The sequence below is a fragment of the Hyla sarda genome, chromosome 9 (genome assembly GCF_029499605.1).
Source record: "Hyla sarda isolate aHylSar1 chromosome 9, aHylSar1.hap1, whole genome shotgun sequence".
Classification (NCBI taxonomy): domain Eukaryota; kingdom Metazoa; phylum Chordata; class Amphibia; order Anura; family Hylidae; genus Hyla; species Hyla sarda.
This window is the reverse complement of record NC_079197.1, coordinates 160,798,506-160,814,516: the sequence shown is the minus strand read 5'-3', so window position 1 is coordinate 160,814,516 and position 16,011 is coordinate 160,798,506. Positions and strand designations below refer to the sequence as shown.

At 42.0% G+C, this 16,011-nt stretch overlaps 1 protein-coding gene across 1 annotated transcript; it reads right to left on the bottom strand.

Annotated features, from left to right (window-relative positions):
• Window positions 1-14,163: 14,163 nt before the first annotated feature.
• On the bottom strand, window positions 14,164-15,102 carry LOC130291962 (olfactory receptor 150-like). The gene has a single exon (XM_056541393.1). It carries the CDS (start codon window positions 15,100-15,102, stop codon window positions 14,164-14,166), a length of 939 nt encoding a protein of 312 aa, XP_056397368.1.
• Between the last annotated feature and the right edge of the window lie 909 nt (window positions 15,103-16,011).

Sequence of the window (16,011 nt, the reverse complement as noted above, 5' to 3'; positions counted from 1 at the left end):
TGTGTGAGGAGGACCAATAGAAATCCTGTTATTTGTTCCCAGTAGTGCCACCCTGCTTTTCCTTTCTAGTGATCTCTAGATCAATGTTCTGTCCCTATTAATCTACTATCCATAACCTGTATATTATTATTCTCCAGATATGCGTACAGGCCCCTTTTGGGCTCTCTTTTTTTTTTTTTTAGTTCACCATGACCCCGTCCTTTGGAAGAGGTTCCAGTGAAAGGGCTGGCAAAGGGGAAAGGCCAAGGAGCAACAAGAATAAAGGTCAGCTGGGCTGCAAAGTTGAGGGTTATTTGAAGGGGTGAAAGAATTTCAGATGAGAGTCCACAGAGAAGGATGTTCTAATAGTCTAGACAGGATATCATGAGAACAGGCAAAAGTATTAAGTTTGAATTGAGTGGATTACAAAAATATTTCTGAGGCAGCAGTAGGTGCTAGAATGTGCTGTTTGAGAGAGACAGGGCAGGGTCAAAGGTCAAAGGAACTCATAACTGAGATGAAAAATCCTGGTAGAGAAGGTAAAGTGAGTTTGGAAGAAAGATGATAAATTCAGTTTCCTCTATACTAAAGGGGTATTCCAGGAATTTTTTTTATTTGACTATGCTACAGGGGCTGTAAAGTTAGTGTAGTTCATAATATAGTGTCTGTACCTGTGTGTGATGGTTTTCTCACAATTCTTCTGTGATTTTCACCCCAATATTTATTTTTAACAGCATACAAAATTACTGTTGTCTCAGATTTTTCCAGGTTGCAATGCGGCCAAGACCTGACTCACTAGTCAGCTGATGACAGGGAGCCTGTCTGCTTCAATGGTTCGAGCGATCGCTTGGTGGGAGAGAGATCAATCTGCAACTAATGCAACAGCTGTAGGCACCCTGATTGAAAACAACAGGTCTTTTGAATGGATGCAGCTCACTTATGTTTCAATGGGTGCAGTGGCTGATGTATGGGAGGGAGGAAAATGGAATTATGGGATTTGTAGGCAAAAAATAAAACTCAAACAGGAAATACCAGTTCACAAAAAGCTGGCCACAGTGTTATGGTAATTTCACAACATAGCCATTTATCCCCAAGACAAGCGCAGACCCTTCCTAAGCATGTCCATTACTGTCTGGCAGGTACGTACTAAAATCACTTTATGGTGGATTACCCCTTTAAGTTGTAGAAAGCCGGGGAAGAAAAATGAGCATGTAGGCAAAAGACACTCTGGATAACAGAGGGGGGACATCTGAACAGAGAGGTAAATTTGAGTGTCAGCAGCGTAAAAGTGGCACCTCAATCCAAAAAATTATATGAGCTGTTCCAAATCATAGGGAAATAAACAGGTTTTTGAATGACTCCCAGAAAAAAGCCCACACTTGCTGATTAAAGGTTACTGATACAAGGGTAGGTTAGGCTCCTGTTCCCATTATGATACAGATCAGCCACAATGCTATATAAGAGGAAGTCACACAGGTGCAAAATACTATTCACACACGCCTTCTATTCATATAAATTGCACACAGATAAGGCATATAGAAGGGTGACAGATAATGTATAGTGCACTCTGTTGGCTTACAACCTATTAGTGACACACATACTATTCGATCAGGTGGCCTGGCCTTCTGATGCTGGGGGAACCCAGGGTGTCAGTGTGTTGTGGGGTGCACATAGAAGATGCTGGGCAGCCCGCCTGATCGAATAGTATGGGCGTCACTAATAGGTTGTAAGCCAGCATAGGGCACTACATGTTATCATGTTACTGTCACCCTGTATATGCCTTATCTGTGTGCAATTTTAATACTAGGCAACTACCCCCCTCATGAATAGAAGGTGTGTGTGAAAGGTATAAGGCTATCCTTTATATAAGATAGAGATAGACATAAGGCTATCATTTATATAAGATAGAGATAGACATACGGCTATCCTTTATATAAGATAGGGATAGGCATAAGGCTTTCCTACATATAAGTTAGGGATAGGCATAAGGCTATCCTTCATATAAGATAGAGATAGGCATAAGGCTATCCTTCATATAACATGGGGATAGGTATAAGGCTATGCTTCATATAAGATAGGGATAGGCATAAGGCTACCCTTCATATAAGATATGGATAGGCATAAGGCTATCCTTCATAAAAGAAAGGGATAGGCATAAGGCTATCCTTCATATAAAATAGGGCCAGGGACTATTCATAGTATTCAGAATATTGGGCATACTAGACAGGCCAATTGGTTGTTATCTGCCGACACCTTTTATGTTTCTATGTATAAAGAGGGCAAGGTGAGGAGGTTATGTGTGACTGGGTAACATTAAATGTTTGTTGGTAAAGTATGAGAAGATCCTGATGAGGGCCAAGCCTGTAATCACATGGGATGAAAGAACAGTCAGCTGTTTCAGGCAGTGGTTAGGACTAGAAAGCTTTAGCAGAGAGGAAATCAATAGAAATTTTAGTTATATCAGTTTCAGTAGAGTGATGGGATCAGACAGTGACTGGTTGAAAAGTAAGTTGGTAGGAATAAAAATCAAGGCGACCGTGTTGTTCAAGTGGTTTTAAAGGGGGTTTCCACCTATTTTATGTTTTTCTAGGAGTGCTTAGTGCCTCGTCAACTTCTACTTTGTGTGAGCGGCATTGACCCCCAAGAGCTTTACCACCTGATCCACACAGTCCATGCTAGTATGCTGCTTCAACCAGAGGGGCTCCACACACTGACAAACCGAATGTATACTTAAAGGACCTGTCTCCTACTGAACAGTCACTGCAGGACACATCTCCATAGCAGGAAAACACCATGACGAGTTGCTGATAGGACCACTGTGAAGATGAACTGCAATGTGTGCAATCTTTAAAATGTTACTTACCAGACCCAGAGATGACCAAATGGCAGATGAAGCCAACAAATTATGTGACAGTTACAGAGCTTTCAATTAAGTCGGTGCACAAAGTGTGTGTGTATATATATATATATATATATATATATATTTATTTATTAATGAGGTCCCCTGGGTACTAAACGGGGCAGATGGGAAACTTTAACTCATTAGTAGATGCTTGTTGTTTGTAGAGCTCACATACCCCAGGAGAGGGATAACAGCTTACATATGATTGACAATGAATATTTTATGATTTTATTATATTAAAAGGAAGTGATCAAAATGTGCTGTTTAAAACTAAAGGTATGAAAATGACAATATTTCACCATTCAGTCCTTGACACAGCATTTGGGGGATGAGCGATCCTATACTTTTATAGCAATAAAAATATCCAAAGTAGAGATGAACGTTTCGAGTTTAGTGAACCTGGTGTCACTCAAAACTTTTGGGGGATAACGGAAATTATGTCAGAGTAGCCCAGCAAACCTTTCAGTTTTAGCATGATCACATGGCCCCAGGTGTTCCAATCATTGTTTGTATTTTTGTGTCATACGGCTCCTTGGCCAATCAGGAGACAATATAGGGGTGGGTTTAAGAGGCCAATAAAGCCCTAAGAACTGCATTGTGGCCTTAATTTTGAAGAGAGAAAGCAAGGACTGCTGATCCTATTCTCTTCTACATACCTTCCTTCCTTTGTTTTTAATTTAGTTATTCCTTGTTTTAATTTCCTTTTTTCATTTAAATATCTGAAGAATGTCTTATCCCCTTTTTCACAGACTGAGCTATTTTTTCTAAAGCGCAGGCATAAGAAACACTAGCTCAGTATTTGAAAAAAGGGGATAAGACATTCTTCAGATATATAAATGAAAAAAGGAAATTAAAACAAGGAATAACTAAATTAAAAACAAAGGAAGGAAGGTATGTAGAAGAGAATAAAGGGCTAGCCAAATGCCTCAATGAATACCTCTGTTCAGTTTTTACAGAAGAAAAAGAAGGAAAAGGACCTCAATTAGGGAGGAAGACTAATGAATCGTTTGATGAATGTGTCTTTACAGAGGAAGAGATTCTATGTTTGCTGTCTAAAGTGAAGACAAATAAGTCACAGGGGCCTGATGGGATACACCCAAAATTATTAAAAGAGTTTAGTGGTGAGCTAGCAAAACCATTAACAGATTTATTTAACCAATCACTGGTAACAGAAGTCGTCCCGGAAGATTGGAAATTAGCAAATGTCTATTCACAAGAAAGGTAGTAGGGAGGAATCAAGCAACTATAGGCCAGTAAGTCTGACATCAATAGTGGGGAAATTAATGGAAACCCTACTAAAGGATAGGATTGGGGAACAACTAAAATCCCATGGATTGCAAGATGAAAAACAACATGGGTTTACGTCAGGGAGATCATGTCATACAAATCTTATTGATTTTTTGGACTGGGTGACTAAAATAATAGATGGCGGAGGGGCAGTAGGCATCACATATCTAGATTTTAGTAAGGCTTTTGACACTGTCCCATATAGAATACTTATCAATAAACTACAGTCATTGAGCTTAGACTCCCATATTGTTGAGTGGATTAGGCAGTGGCTGAGTGACAGACAACAGAGGATTGTAGTCAATGGAGAATATTCAGAGCAAGGTCTTGTTACCAGTGGGGACCTCAGGGATCTGTACTGGGACCAATATTGTTTAATATCTTCATTAGTGATATTGCAGAAGGTCTCGATGGTTCGGTATTGATCTTTTTGCTGATGACACAAAGATATGTAACAGGGTTGATGTTCCTGGAGAGATTTGCCAAATGGAAAAGGATTTAGGCAAACTAGAAGAATGTTCAGAACTCTGGCAACTGAACTTTAATGTGGATAAGTGCAAGATAATGCACCTGGGGCGTAAAAACCCTCGTGCAGAATATAGAATATTTGACACAGTCCTGACCTCAGTATCTGAGGAAAGGGATTTAGGAGTAATTATTTCAGAAGACTTAAAGGTAGGAAGACAATGTAATAGAGCAGCAGGAAACGCTAGCAGAATGCTTGGATGTATAGGGAGAGGTATAAGCAGTAGAAAGAGAGAAGTGATCATGCCGCTGTACAGAACACTGGTGAGATCTCAATTGGAGTATTGTGCGCAGTACTGGAGGCCATATCTCCAGAAGGATATAGATATTCTAGAGAGAGTTCAGAGAAGATACTAAACTAGTACATGGATTGCAGGATAAAACTTACCAGGAAAGGTTAAAGGACCTTAACATGTATAGAAGAAGAAGAGACAGAGGGGATATGATAGAGACTTTTAAATACATAAAGGGAATCAGCACGGTAAAGGAGGAGAGCATATTTAAACAAAGAAAAACTACCACAAGAGGACATAGTTTTAAATTAGAGGGGCAAAGTTTTAAAAGTAATATCAGGAAGTATTACTTTACTGAAAGAGTAGTGGATGCATGGAATAGCCTTCCTGCAGAAGTGGTCAATGCAAATACAGTGAAGGATTTTAAACATGCATGGTATAAGCATAAGGCTATCCTTCATATAAGATAGGGCCCGGGACTATTGATAGGATTCAGATTATTGGGCAGACTAGATGGACCAAATGGTTCTTATCTGCCGACATATTCTATGTTTCTATGATCCCAGAAAGCCTTCACAAAACCAATTGAATTTCAAAGGAAGCTAAGCACAGCATTAATCAGAGGGCTGATCTTTGACAGTGACCTCCTGTCACCTGCAGTGCTGTGTCCAGTTAGTGCACTACTAATCTCAGCCAGCAGTGAACAAGCAAAGCAAAACATTGTTCATTGGGCTAACCTCAGACTGTGACTTCCTGTCACCTGCAGGACTGTGTACAGGTGCAGTGAATGAGCCAATAAAAGCTTTCATTGCAAGCTGAGCAAAGCAGTGGGCAGACCTGTATTTTAACAAAACCCATTTCTGGGTTTAATCAAACATATTATTTCTAAATAGGTTAAATTTAACAATGCATTTAAAAGCCTTGAGATTAAACATGGAATAGCCACCTTATGTTAAGTTACCCATATTTTCTGGATTTAATATAAATGTGCATTTACCGTATTTATCGGCGTATAACACGCACTTTTTAGGCTAACATTTTTAGCCTAAAGTCTATGTGCGTGTTATACGCCGATACACCCCCCAGGAAAGGCAGGGGGAGAGAGGCCGTCGCTGCCCGCTTCTCTCCCCCTTCCTTTCCTGGGGTCTAGAGCCCTGCTGCCAGCCCTTCTCTCCCCCTGGCTATCGGCGCCGCTGCCCGTTCTGTCCCCCTGACTATCGGTGCCGGCGCCCCATTGCCGGCGCCGATAGCCCGGGGGAGAGAAGCTGCGCCGACAGCGAGGGGGAGAGAAGGGGCAGCGGCACCCATTGCCGGCGCCGCTGCCCCGTTGCCTCCCCCCATCCCCGGTGGCATAATTACCTGGGTCGGGTCCGCGCTGCTGCAGGCCTCCGGCGTGCATCCCTGGCGTCGTTGCTATGCGCTGCACGGCGCGGCGCATGACGTCAGTGCGCCACGCCGTGCATAGCAACGATGCAGGGGATGCGCGCCGGAGGCCTGCAGCAGCGTGGACCCGACCCAGGTAATTATGCCACCGGGGATGGGGGGAGGCAACGGGGCAGCGGCGCCGGCAATGGGTGCCGCTGCCCCTTCTCTCCCCCTGGCTGTCGGCGCCGCTTCTCTCCCCCTGGCTATCGGCGCCGGCACCGATGGTCAGGGGGACAGAACGGGCAGCGGCGCCGATAGCCAGGGAGAGAGAAGGGCCGGCAGCAGGGCTCTAGACCCCAGGAAAGGCAGGGGGAGAGAAGCGGGCAGCGACGGCCTCTCTCCCCCTGCCTTTCCTGGGAGTGTATCGGGGTATACACGCGCACACACGCACCCTCATTTTACCATGGATATTTGGGTAAAAAACTTTTTTTACCCAAATATCCTTGGTAAAATGAGGGTGCGTATTATAGGCCGGTGCGTGGTATACCCCGATAAATACGGTAATTTAAAAGTTACATTTCTGAATTTAATAAGAAAAAAAAAACATATAATTTTTATGCTAAACCCAGCCGAGTTTCACATAAATTCACATTTCTAGCATTGCAAGTTAAAGTTATCTCAAAAACATAAAAATAACCTTTAACTATTTTTCAATAAAAAATATTTTTGGTAAAGTAATTGTTGGATGGCGTAGATGACAGAGCACCCCTGCCATGTCCTCTACCAGTAAGAATGTTGGTGGCAGTACCAGCACCAGTACAGGAAGCAGCAGCAACCAAGTGCCTTGTGATTGCCATAGCAGAAGCATCAGCAAGCAAATGTTGTTACTTTATTCCAGGAGTTGTGTGGTTTTGGAGGATAGTATGGCCCTTGTGGACAGGTTGACTGATTTAAGGTCTTCTCAGGAGGATAAAGAAGAATCTGATGATATAAGGGTGAGCCAGATGTCAGTGGATTCCTCATCATCCACAGTTAAATGTCATGGCATGTCATAGTATCCTGCCATGTGTCAATTAATTTCTATTTTACCAGATGCAGAAAACCAGGCACAGTGCCGTCTCTGCAAAAAGAAAGTAAGGCATAGACAGGGTCGGAGTTTAAAGGGAACCAATGATCAGATTTTACCCTATATAACACTTGGCATAGCGTTATATAGGGTAAAATCTTTATTTTCACCATTCCCGGGGGATGCTCCTGCCCCAGGGATGGTGAAGATTTGAAGTTATAAACTAGTCACTGCCGCCGCCGTAAGTAGTCACCTGGACGGGGAGCTCTTCTCATCTACTCCCGTTCTTCGGCCGGCAGCGACGCCCCCTCCGCTTGATTGATGGGCAGCGTCATCGTTCCGCTCAGTGAACAGACGGAGCAGAGTGATGACGCAGCCCGTCAATCAAGCGGAGGGGGCGTCGCTGCCGGCCGAAGAACGGGAGTAGATGAGAAGAGCTCCCCGCCCAGGTGACTACTTACGGCGGCGGTGACTAGTTTATAATTTCAAATCTTCACCATCCCTGGGGCAGGAGCATCCCCCGGGAATGGTGAAAATAAAGATTTTACCCTATATAACGCTTTGCCAAGCGTTATATAGGGTAAAATCTGATGATTGGTTCCCTTTAAGAATTACGGCTCTATGTAAACACAGGGAGTGGCAACTCAAAGCCTGGCTAGAAGTATCATTAGTCCACCACTTACTGCTGTTGACTGGCTACTACCACTACCACCAGTCCACCACCCCTTGCTGCTGCTACTAGCAGCCAGGCCTACACAACTCATGATTCAAAAAAAAAAAAAAAAGTTTTGTCCTGGCTTTTCATACAAAGGCTGTTTCTTCTTCACCATTTTGGGACACTAATCCTGTTTTGATTCCCTATTGCTACTTCCAAAAACTGAGAATTTTTGGGAAGCTTGGTAAAAACCAATGCGTCTTCCTCACTTGCCAGCCACAAAACCTGTTGGAACTTCCAAGAATTGTTTATATTTTTTTTTCAGATTTTCAATATTTACAAAAGCAATTTCTTCACAATCTACATGTTATTTCACTATTTTGAAACACTGTCACAAATCCTGTTGCTACTTTCAAAAACGCTTGGAAAAAGCCGATGAGTCTTCCAATACATCTGTGTGCATTTTTACACAAACAGGATTCTGCCAACAAATAGGGATAGTTTTTGCACCTTTATCTTAGTAAATCACAAAAAAATGTAGAACCCGTAGATCAACTAATATTGTGATCTACCATGCAAACTGCAACAAGGCTGATAATAGTCCTGAAAAAATTGCAATGCCAAACATATTTTAGAAAAATTTGAAAATAGTTATTTATTGAAAATGTAAATAAACACATAAAAAGATAATGAGCACCTGTCCTCCCCACACACAAGAAAACACACAAAAATGGATGTACGTAATTGCAACACCTAACTAAGTCAACACCTCAAGAAGTATGGGCTGTGCAGTAACACAGGGTTGGTAACAATACAGAAAAGGTGACAATCGATATAAATTGAGGCATATACATACATAAGTAAGTATGACAGTCTGTATACAGCATAAACAACACCTGAAAAAATAAAGAAAGCATTCAGCCATATGTTATTTACCATCCACAGAGGCGTTTGACCCTACGATCATTTCACTCACACTGAGCTACATTACCAATATCCATCTGGTGCCATTATATGTATTCACTTTTCAAGGGATCATCTGGATTCCCCACACCCATGGAATTCTGCTGCAATTTTCACACAGCAGAAACATCTGGCGCAGAACATTAAATTCCGGTATCCACAGAAAGTATAGACATATCTACTCTTTCTGCAAAGTCCACACAAAAATGCATTGCCATCTATATGTCAGCGAATTTCCGAGTGGACCTAGCGCCGCCATGTTCTGCCAATGCTCTGCTGTTGGTGGAATTTCTGCAAGGAAATTTTCCATGCAGACATTCCACCATGTGAACATAGCCTTAGAAAGCAATAGTTCCCTATAAAAATCAATAGAGAAAGAGGCTGTAGGTGTAGAGGGTGAAGAGGCAATTGCATTTGGTCCTTGATGCGTTTGGGGACCCATGGGCAGCTTTGCTACATAAGAAGATAGTAGAATTTTACATGGTACCTGTAAACCTGAATGCCGGCCATGAGTACTCTCTGCTTATGTCCCCGCTGCCGGCGGGGCTGGGATTCGCATCGCGGGATGCACCCGCATGCGAATCCCAGCCCTTCACTCATCTCCCTCATCTTCCGCCTCTCCGTGTCTTTGCAGCCCTGGTGCGCGTGCCCCGCCTCCTAGGGCACATGCGCGCAGGAGCTCTTTCACTTAAAGGGCCATTGCTCTATTAATCAAGTGTCTACACCTGCCCACTGTCCTTAAATGTCAGCTCCTCCCTTGTTTTCCTGTTGGATCTTTGGTTACCTTACCTCCCCTGCACCTGTGTTACCTGCCCTGACCTACTGCCATCTTGCCACGTCCTGCCAGTCTCCTTCTGTGCCACGCCACCTTCCAGCTACCTGTGTGGACGAGTCGTGCCAGAGGTAGCGACCTGGGTGCTGCCTGCCGCAGCAAGACCATCCTGCTTTATGGCGGACTCTGGTGAAAACCAGCGGCACCTTAGACTTCACTCCCTGACACGGCTCACGTCATCATCCGCACAGGCCCAGAGGATCCACCACCTGCCATGTTCCATTACAGTACCTGGTAGGTGGTGATCCAGGTTGCTGTGTCACGTGACCTGGACTGACTTATAATGTACTTATATGGAGCTATCCAGGTCTCATAGACACAGAGGGTTGAGAGGAGCTGTGGCCACTACTTCTCTCCTTGCTTAATTTTATTATCATTCTGGGTTTGAACACTCAGATCCCAACTGATAAAAAAAATTTTGCCTTGTTCCTAGGACATGTCAAAAGTTGTTATTTTTTTTACAGGTAATGTTTCAGGAAAGAGCATGGAGCAATTTCCCTATTATCATAAGGCAGGATGAACAGATGACAGATCTACAGGATAGGCCATTTATATGGCTACACCTTAGTAAAATGGGAATGGTTGGTGATATTAACTTCCTATTTGTGGCACATTAGTATATGTGAGGGAGGAAACTTTTCAAGATGGGTGGTGACCATGGTGGCCATTTAGAAGTCGGCCATTTGAATCCAACTTTTGTTTTTACAATAGGAAGAGGGTCATGTGACACATCAAACTTATTGGGAATTTCACAAGAAAAACAATCATGTGATTGGTTTTAACGTAACTTTATTCTTTCATGAGTTATTTACAAGTTTCTGACCACTTATAAAATGTGTTCAATGTGCTGCCCATTGTGTTGGATTGTCAATGCAACCCTCTTCTCCCACTCTTCACACACTGATAGCAACACCGCAGTAGAAATGCTAGCACAGGCTTCCAGTATCCATAGTTTCAGGTGCTGCAGAATGGGCAAAACAAAAATTGGAACAGGACCCTCAGTTTACACAGAAGGTTTTGATCAGTGATGAGGCAAACTTTTATGTGAATGGTGAAGCTAACAAACAAAACCACCGCTATTGGTCTGACACTAACCCACATTGGATAGATCCCTCCAAGACTGTTGGAATACAAAAATTGATGGTATGGTGTGGTATATGGGGTACAAAGATAGTGGGGCCATTCTTCATCAATGGAAACCTCAAGGCCACTGGATATGCGAAATTGCTACATGATGATGTGTTTCCCTCTTTATGCACTGAAGTTGGCATGTTCCCTGAGTTTTTCCAGCAAGATCGTGCACCACCACATTATGGGTGTCAGGTCCGAGCATTCCTAGATGAACAGTTTCCTGGAAAGTGGATTAGTCGTCGTGGGCCAGTTAAATGTCCCCCATGGTCTCCCGATCTGACCCCCTTAGACTTTTATCTTTGGGGTCATCTGAAGGCAATTGTCTATGCTGTGAAGATACGAGATGTGCAGCACCTGAAACTACGGATACTGGAAGCCTGTGCTAGCATTTCTCCTGCGGTGTATATAGTAGTATATAGCAGTATATACGGATACGGGAAGCCTGTGCTAGCATTTCTCCTGCGGTGTATATAGTAGTATATAGCAGTGTATACAGATACTGGAAGCCTGTGCTAGCATTTCTCCTGCGGTGTATATAGTAGTATATAGCAGTATATACGGATACGGGAAGCCTGTGCTAGCATTTCTCCTGCGGTGTTGCTATCAGTGTGTGAAGAGTGGGAGAAGAGGGTTGCATTGACAATCCAACACAATGGGCAGCACATTGAACACATTTTATAAGTGGTCAGAAACTTGCAAATAACTCATGAAAGAATAAAATTACGTTAAAACCAAGCACATCATTGTTTTTCTTGTGAAATTCCCAATAAGTTTGATGTGTCACATGATCCTCTTCCTATTGAAAAAATAAAAGTTGGATTCAAAATGTCCGACTTCAAATGGCCGCCATGGTCACCACCCATCTTGAAAAGTTTCCCCCCTCACATATACTAATGTGCCACAAACAGGAAGTTAATATCACCAACCATTCCCATTTTATTAAGGTGTATCCATATAAATGGCCCACCCTGTACAATAGATGGCCACATTATTCACAAGAGACATCCCTTGTCAGCCCTCTTTGTGCACATTGCCCTCCGCTCTTGTCACAGAGCCTGCCTACAACACTCTCTAATAGAAGTTATAGGTTGTTTTCTTCCTGAGGTCTCCAAGTGACTACTTTAAATTAGACCTCTGTACTGCCATTCACAGCTCAAAACAGAAGCTCTGGTAATATGGTCACCCCTATAACCATGGAAGAATAGATTTACAAAAAGATTAATCAGATTATTTAAAAAAAATATGTTTCACAATCTGCTTTTTAGCTCAAATATATTTCTTTTACATAATGTTCAAACGCTATAAGGAGATTTATAAAAACCTGTGTGAAGGAAGAGTGGTGCAGCTGCCCATAGCAACCAATCAGATTGCCCTTCTATTTTTCACATGCCTCTTTAAAAATTAATGAAGCAATTTGATTGGTTGCTATGGGCAATTGCACTATTCTTCCTCTTCACAGGTTTTGATACATTTTCCCAAAAGATCTTTACATTGTCAAATGCTTTAAAATAGAGTAGATAACTTACACATCAATGCACAATTTTGAATTACATTTCGAGAAAAAATTAAAATTGAAAGATAAGTTCCAAAATATACACCCCTTCTCCACATTTCACATGAAATTAGTATATAAAGTTGTATGGAACCGGGACAACAGATGGGCCTGCTCGACCCACAGCGGGCGCTGGTTGAGTGTTACAATTGTCGGCTGCTATTAAGGGATCAGGGATAACTCCTATTCTGACCTTTTAACTACCTAGATGTGAAGGTTGTCTTGGCGATTAGACACCCTCTGTTATCCATTCACCCCCATAACAATGATTATGTTGTGTTGTGCAATTCGGATGACAGTCAGGTGGCAAAATATTTTTATTTTTTAAGCTCGGTAAAGGCCTTCAGAGTAAAACAATAACAAGGGCAAGAATAGCTGCTTTTTTGGTCATCTCACCTACCAAAAAAATCAGAAAGTGATTAAAGGGGTATTCCAGGAATTTTTTTTTTTTTTATTTGACTAGGCTACAGGGGCTGTAAAGTTAGTGAAGTTCATAATATAGTGTCTGTACCTGTGTGTGACTGTGTGATTTTTACCCCAATATTTATTTTAACAGCATACAAAATTATTGTTGTCTCAGATTTTTCCCAGGTTGCAATGCGGCTGAGACCTGACTCACTAGTCAGCTGATGACAGGGAGCCTGTCTGCTTCAATGGGTGGAGCGATCGCTTGGTGGGAGAGAGATCAATCTGCAACTAATGCAACAGCTGTAGGCACCCTGATTGAAAAACACAGGTCTTGAATGGATGCTGCTCACTTATGTTTCAATGGGTGGGGTGGCTGATGTGTGAGAGGGAGGAAATGGAATTATGGGATTTGTGGGCAAAGAAGAAAACTCAAACAGGAAATACCAGTTCACAAAAAGCTAGCCACAGTGTTATGGTAATCTCATAACATAGCCATTTAACCCCAAGACAAGCGCGGATCCTTCCTAAGCATGTCCATTACTGTCTGGCAGGTACGTACTACAATCACCTTATAGTGGATAACCCCTTAAAAAAAAAGTCCCATTTTCAAAATAATCTACATATCAATAAAAACTACAGCTAAACATCCATAATAGTAAAAACGTAAACGGGACCATAAATGGAAAAATATAGAAAAAAAGTTATAGGGTGCAACATGTCCCATGAAAAATAAGCTCTGTCAACTAAAAGATACAATAGTTTTGTCTTTGAGAAGAAAAGTAAAACTCTATCACCAATCACTGTGGCAGGGAGGGGTTAAATTAATACATACACATATTCAACTAGTTATGCTCTCAGGACAACCCCTCTTAGAATTAAGCTGCAGGCAGGGGTGAATCATAGGGGTACAGTTGTATCTAGACCCTAGTGCCCAAGGGGACCTATATATGATGTCTTGCTTCATAGGTAGCAAATCTCTAAATGGCACGTGATAATGGTGAGGGCCATTTTACATCACAGAACTGGAGGTCAGGTGTATCCTTCAGCCTCTCTAATGGTGTGAGCCCATACAGGTAACTGTATTATCACATAGACCATTGAGGTGAAGAACATTAAGTCAGCCATATCAGGAGATGCTCTATACTCCCTCTATGGGTGACACCTTTAAATGTATAATTTGCACCCTGTCATGATGCCTTTGTGCTCGGCCACAATCTAGGCTTCTGCAGCCTAATTGGTTTCCCACCAAAAAAAAATAGTCCTTCTCAATATCCACCTTTGAATCTTTTTAGTTCCCGTTGAATAGCCAGCTTTACATCTCTGTTTTTCAAACTGTATATTAAAGGGTTAAGCATTGGGACTGCAGCCGTGTTGAACAATGAGAAAAGTTTACTGGAGTCCAAGTTATTCTTCTGTCCAGGCTTCAGGTACTGACAGAGAAGAACCACGTAGAGAAGAATGACTACTGTCAGGTGTGAGGAGCACGTGTGGAAGGCTTTACGTCTACCGATGGTGGAAGGTATTCTCAGTATGGTGGCAATAATGAAAACGTAAGGCGTAAAAGTCAAAGGAAAAGAGAAAAATAGATGAAAGAGGACACTGGCAAAGATCAGATGATCCAAAAGTGATGTGTCGCTACAGGTGATATATTTCAAAGGCAGAATATCACAAAAGAAGTGGTTGATTTCAATAGACTCATAGCAGGAGAAGTTGATGATGACCATGGTATGAGGTAGACTCTGAAGAAAGGCTGAAACCCAGCAGACTGAAGCCAAAAGACCACATAACTTATAACTCATCATCATGTTATATTGCAGTGGCTTACATATGGCAACATATCTGTCATAACTCATGGCTGACAATATTAACAGCTCAAGTCCTATCAACGATGCCCAAAGATACATCTGTAGTATACAGCCACCATACGATACCATTATACTTCCAGATATGAAGCCAATAAGCACCATGTGTAAAGTGATTGTAGAAGAAGACATGTCCAAAATAGATAAATTGGCCAAGAAGAAGTACATGGGTGTATGGAGGTGACAATCCAGACAGACCAGTAGAAGAATGATCATGTTCCCACTAAGAGTGAGAAGATAGATGACAAGGGCCAGAAGGAAAATTGGGAGCTGTAACTCCGGAACACTGGAAATTCCCACAATGATAAAATTAGTAACGTTGACCATATGTCCTGGATTCATTTTAAAGATTAATAGGAGAATGTGATCTTATGGTTTAATATATGACTAAGAAACTTATAATATCCTTAGAGAACACAACTGCATTGTTGATAAGACATGATATACAAAAAACAGAGTAAACACTCATTGCCATTAAGGTGTAACTATACACCATAGCTGGTAGAAATGAAACATTCTATAGACAAAAACAAATACACATTATATTTTTAATATTAATTCATGCACATGAACCATAGAAAGTAATAGAAGGATGGACACCAAGGCTAGAATCCCTTTCTTCGGAAAGTCCTAATCCATACTTTAACCCAGTCCTTTAGGCCCACCAACCATTCAGGAATTTAATTATTCTCTGTTCCATTCCAATTGAGTAACTAAAAAAAAAGGAATGTTAGTGGGCCCTGAAGAGTGGGTTGGGGACCACTGCCATACATAATATAAACAAACCCTATGTGCAGTCTGGTCCTACAGTCATGTGTTGACTACTTTTAGATAAGATAATAAACAATTATTAGACAACAAAGGACACACATGTAGGCCCTGGTCAGGGTCAGGGTGTATAAAGCACGCTCGCAAGTGTGCCTAATACTCAGTAAGTCCTGACTGCTATTAGCAGCCGACACATACCGTTAATGCCAGGCATCAGTAAACTTGCCTTGCCTGGCATTAACCCTTCAGATGCAGTTGCCGGCCTAGTCTGTTTCTGCAGGCTAGGGAAGTAGAGCTCCGATGACACTGATCAATGCTGTGCCATGGAATTGAAATATTGCATGTAACAGCATCCCATAAAGACAAAAAAATAGTGATTTAGAAAAAAAGTTAATAAATGTGAATAAGCTCCTTCCCTAATAAAAGTTTATATCAACACCCCCCCCCCTTCCCCAATTTTTAAATGTAAATATAATGTACAAT